The 3,528-nt window shown below is 42.2% G+C and overlaps 1 protein-coding gene across 1 annotated transcript; it reads left to right on the top strand.

Annotated features, from left to right (window-relative positions):
* The first annotated feature begins 573 nt into the window (after window positions 1-573).
* STMN1 (stathmin 1) lies at window positions 574-3,528 on the top strand. The gene is made up of 4 exons (XM_019512450.1): window positions 574-673; window positions 1,428-1,600; window positions 2,443-2,634; window positions 3,022-3,528. Exons 1-4 carry the CDS (start codon window positions 661-663, stop codon window positions 3,088-3,090), a joined length of 447 nt encoding a protein of 148 aa, XP_019367995.1. The 5' UTR covers window positions 574-660; the 3' UTR covers window positions 3,091-3,528.

Below are 3,528 nucleotides of genomic sequence, written 5' to 3'. Positions count from 1 at the left end.
TGCAGGCGTGCTATAATGCAGCCTGGACTGGAGGTAGATGCATACTTGACCATCATAAAGGGGCGAGGTGGAAAGACCCAATATACCCCATCGGTGCAGACTAAATACTATTTAAAATAGCTTTTTGATTGTTTTTATTATTATTTAATTTAATTTTATTTATTTATTTGTAAGACTAGATGCATCCTCATTTTGTTGAGGCTTCAAATGTATGCAGTGTAAATGTCCTGAATCCACTTGTCTTGGACCAAGCTATTCTTCTCCCCTCACCACGCACCCTTAAAATATAAAATGTACTTAATCATTTAGAAAAAGTCAAGGGGGCATTTTTTTTGGATGGGGGGAGTTGTTTGCTTGCTTGGTCTAGAAGAGTCTTTGTGGCTGAAAGAGATTTCTTCTAACGAACAAGGCCTGACAGTGTTCAGGGACCACCTGGCTTGAGCAGCACTGTTAAATGCTGGAGCCACATCTCTGCAGCGGTCTTTCACGTGCTCTCCTACTTATTATGACTCCCATCCAGATACCCAGCCGACCATGGAAAGCAGTCTCTTTTTGTAATGATTTTTCTTTTGTCAAAGACATAATCTCTGTTTTGTTAGTTGGAGGTCCAGCTGGCTGGAGATCTTGCGGAGCAGGCTTGTGGTGTCCACCGTCTCGGACATGGCTACTTCAGCAGGTACGTTCTGTGTCGGATTCATTAGTGTGTAATCGTGGTCAGTTTACCGAGTGGTGTTTAAGTGTCCTCCTGTGTTGTGCTGCTGTGGAGAAGATGTTTAAAATTCCATATGTTTATATGGCGGGGGGGAAGAAACGTTTCGAGTTGGGCTAGCTGCATCTGTTAGCACGTGGCTTTCCATTCATCTGTTTGCCATCTGTTTGGTTAGTGAAAGCAATCACTGTAATGTAGATGTAGTGAACAAAGCTGGTGCCCTAGCACTGCTGCTTTATGAATCTTGGAGAACAGACTTACCTGTTCACAGGGTAAGAACAGAACGCTTGGTTCTTAATGAAATATATATTCATTTATTCATTCTATAAAGAATGAAATCATGGAAGAAAAGTTAGCCAGTTGGTTGCTCTATTGTGCAGGGGCTCAGGAGTGTAATCAAGCCCAGTCTTGCTCTAAAACCCTGGGCAGGTCTGTTTAACTTTTTTGTTTTTTCAGCTTTCTCCAGGGGTAGAATAAGAATAAGTCTTGCCATGCTAAAAAATAATCCTTCTAAGTTCACGTGCAAGGGACTTTACTGTTCAAGTTAGAAAACAAGGTATTTAACCTGCTGTTGGATCTCACTGCTGCTTTAAACAGGCTTACCCCCTCTGTTTAAATGCTGTCTGCTTTGTTTCATTGTACTCATGCACTGCATGCTTGTCCATGGCTTAACTGAAGTTAAGTCAGTGATTGGCTCAGTTCCATGTCCCTTTCCTAGACATTCAGGTGAAAGAGCTTGAAAAGCGTGCCTCTGGCCAGGCATTTGAGCTGATACTCAGCCCTCGTTCAAAAGAAGCAGTCCCGGAATTTCCTCTCTCCCCTCCGAAAAAGAAGGATGTCTCGCTGGAAGAAATTCAGAAGAAATTGGAAGCTGCAGAAGAGAGACGCAAGGTAGATGCAACATAACCGTAGCTTTCAGTAGGCAAGCTGGCTTGTTTGCTGATGGTACTCTGCATCTAGGGATGCCAGTGGAGTGGAGCAAATTTCAGTTCAGGAAAACAAGTTACTGCTTCTTCTCTCCCCTCCCCACTAAGAGTGGTACAGATGCAAAGGATGTTAATTTAAATGACTTCCAGTAGAGCTTCTGAGGGTTTTACTCTGTTAAACTACTTCAGTGAAACCTGTGCACTGTTTACATGGTCATTTGAAAGTGGGAGGGGAAAATATTTAGCAAGGAGTATTAATACGACTTCAAGAGACTGAAAGTTTATACTGAGAGTCCTCCCAGGAAAACTGACAGCTCTGTCTGTGGGTAGAGAGTTGACTAAAAGTCCTGTTTGGCAGCAAGCTGCTTTGCTGCGACATGACCTCAAGTACTCGGTTAGAACTGAGGGTGTCAGAACTCCATATGCTACTTGATATAGGCACACTGACTTTGTACAATCTCTAATGTTTCTGGGTTTGCACTAAAACAGTAATCTCTCTCTCTTATTCTCTCCTTTTTGAGGACAAAGATTTATTATAGGGGAGACTTAACTGGGGCTAGCCCACGTTCTTGCACTTCCAGGGAACTGTCCAGCTAAGTTCTTGCATTTAGCTGCAGCGACTTATTTCCCTGTGTAGTCAGATGTAACGACATCATTTAACATGCATGTCTGATGCATGCTGAATGACTGTTTTTGCTCAAGAATGTAGCCTAAAATCTCTTCTCTTCAGTGTAGAAGCTGCCCGAGTGTAAGTATTTATATAGTTCATCTCTCCTATGTCTAAACGTGCATGGTCTATTTTGTTAGTCTCATGAAGCAGAAGTCTTGAAGCAGCTAGCTGAGAAACGAGAGCATGAAAAAGAGGTGCTTCAGAAAGCAATTGAAGAAAATAATAATTTCAGCAAAATGGCAGAAGAGAAGCTGACCCACAAAATGGAAGCTAACAAAGAAAACCGAGAGGCACAAATGGCTGCTAAACTGGAGCGCTTGAGGGAGAAAGTAGGTGTAGAGTTCCAATTCCCATCTGGGAAGAGAACTTGAAAATGCTCTTACTATGCTAACTAGCTAACGACTGAGTGGGGGGGTTGCTGGAATAGGCAGGCACACTCGGGTGTCGGTTTAATAGACTAAAGTCTATTAAACCTACAAAAGACCTCATGGAAATCCATGCTCAGGGAGAAGGGGCCTGGGGAAGCTTTGATTTCTTCCTTTTTTCTAAAGCAACGTCCTGTAGTAGAAGAGTTCAGTGTACGCTAGTTAGCTGGGGTGGGGGTTAAGAAGCTAAAAATGGGGTTTGGAGGACACAGTATATGATGCCAATATGGAGATAAGTCCCAATGCAAACATAGACTTGGTTTATTTAGTGGACTCTGTCACCTTTTTCAGGACAAGCACGTTGAAGAAGTGCGAAAGAACAAAGAAGGCAAAGACCCCGGTGAAGGTGAAACCGACTGACTTCATTCTGGAAACTAACTCTCCCCCTCCCCTAAATATCCAAAGACTGTACTGGCCAGTGGTTTTTCTTCTTTTTTTCTGTTAAGTTTCTAGAAAACTGATGTAGAACTGTAAAGGTAGATCCAAACTGTACACTTGCTTTGGGGACAAAAGGGGAGACTCTACATGTTTCACTTTTTTTCTAAAGTGTTGTCTTTCCAGTGTAGCTATCTTGTTGCATCCTTTTCTACTCCAGGGCACTTGTGCCCAGGTTGACTTTTTTTTTTTTTTTTGCTAGTACTGTATCAGCTCTGTAAAAAAACATGTTTGTGAAAGGAATATGTAGTAATACTGTTCCATGCTGAATATGTTCCACTTCAAAATCTGACTCTGTCCCAGTCTTATAAAATACTGCTGTAACTGAGTGACTTAATAAAGCTGCACAGTGCTGTTATGGGA

Source organism: Gavialis gangeticus, unplaced genomic scaffold, assembly GCF_001723915.1.
Source record: "Gavialis gangeticus isolate Ggan-Ray unplaced genomic scaffold, GavGan_comp1, whole genome shotgun sequence".
In the NCBI taxonomy this organism is placed as follows: domain Eukaryota; kingdom Metazoa; phylum Chordata; order Crocodylia; family Gavialidae; genus Gavialis; species Gavialis gangeticus.
Note: the sequence above shows the minus strand (reverse complement) of the source record. Positions and strands in the feature narration are given on the sequence as shown.

Coding starts and splice junctions, on each gene's coding strand:
- STMN1 (XM_019512450.1), top strand. Junction 1,601..2,442: donor CTGCAGAAGAGAGACGCAAG/GTAGATGCAACA, acceptor CTATTTTGTTAG/TCTCATGAAGCAGAAGTCTT. Junction 2,635..3,021: donor TGGAGCGCTTGAGGGAGAAA/GTAGGTGTAGAG, acceptor CACCTTTTTCAG/GACAAGCACGTTGAAGAAGT.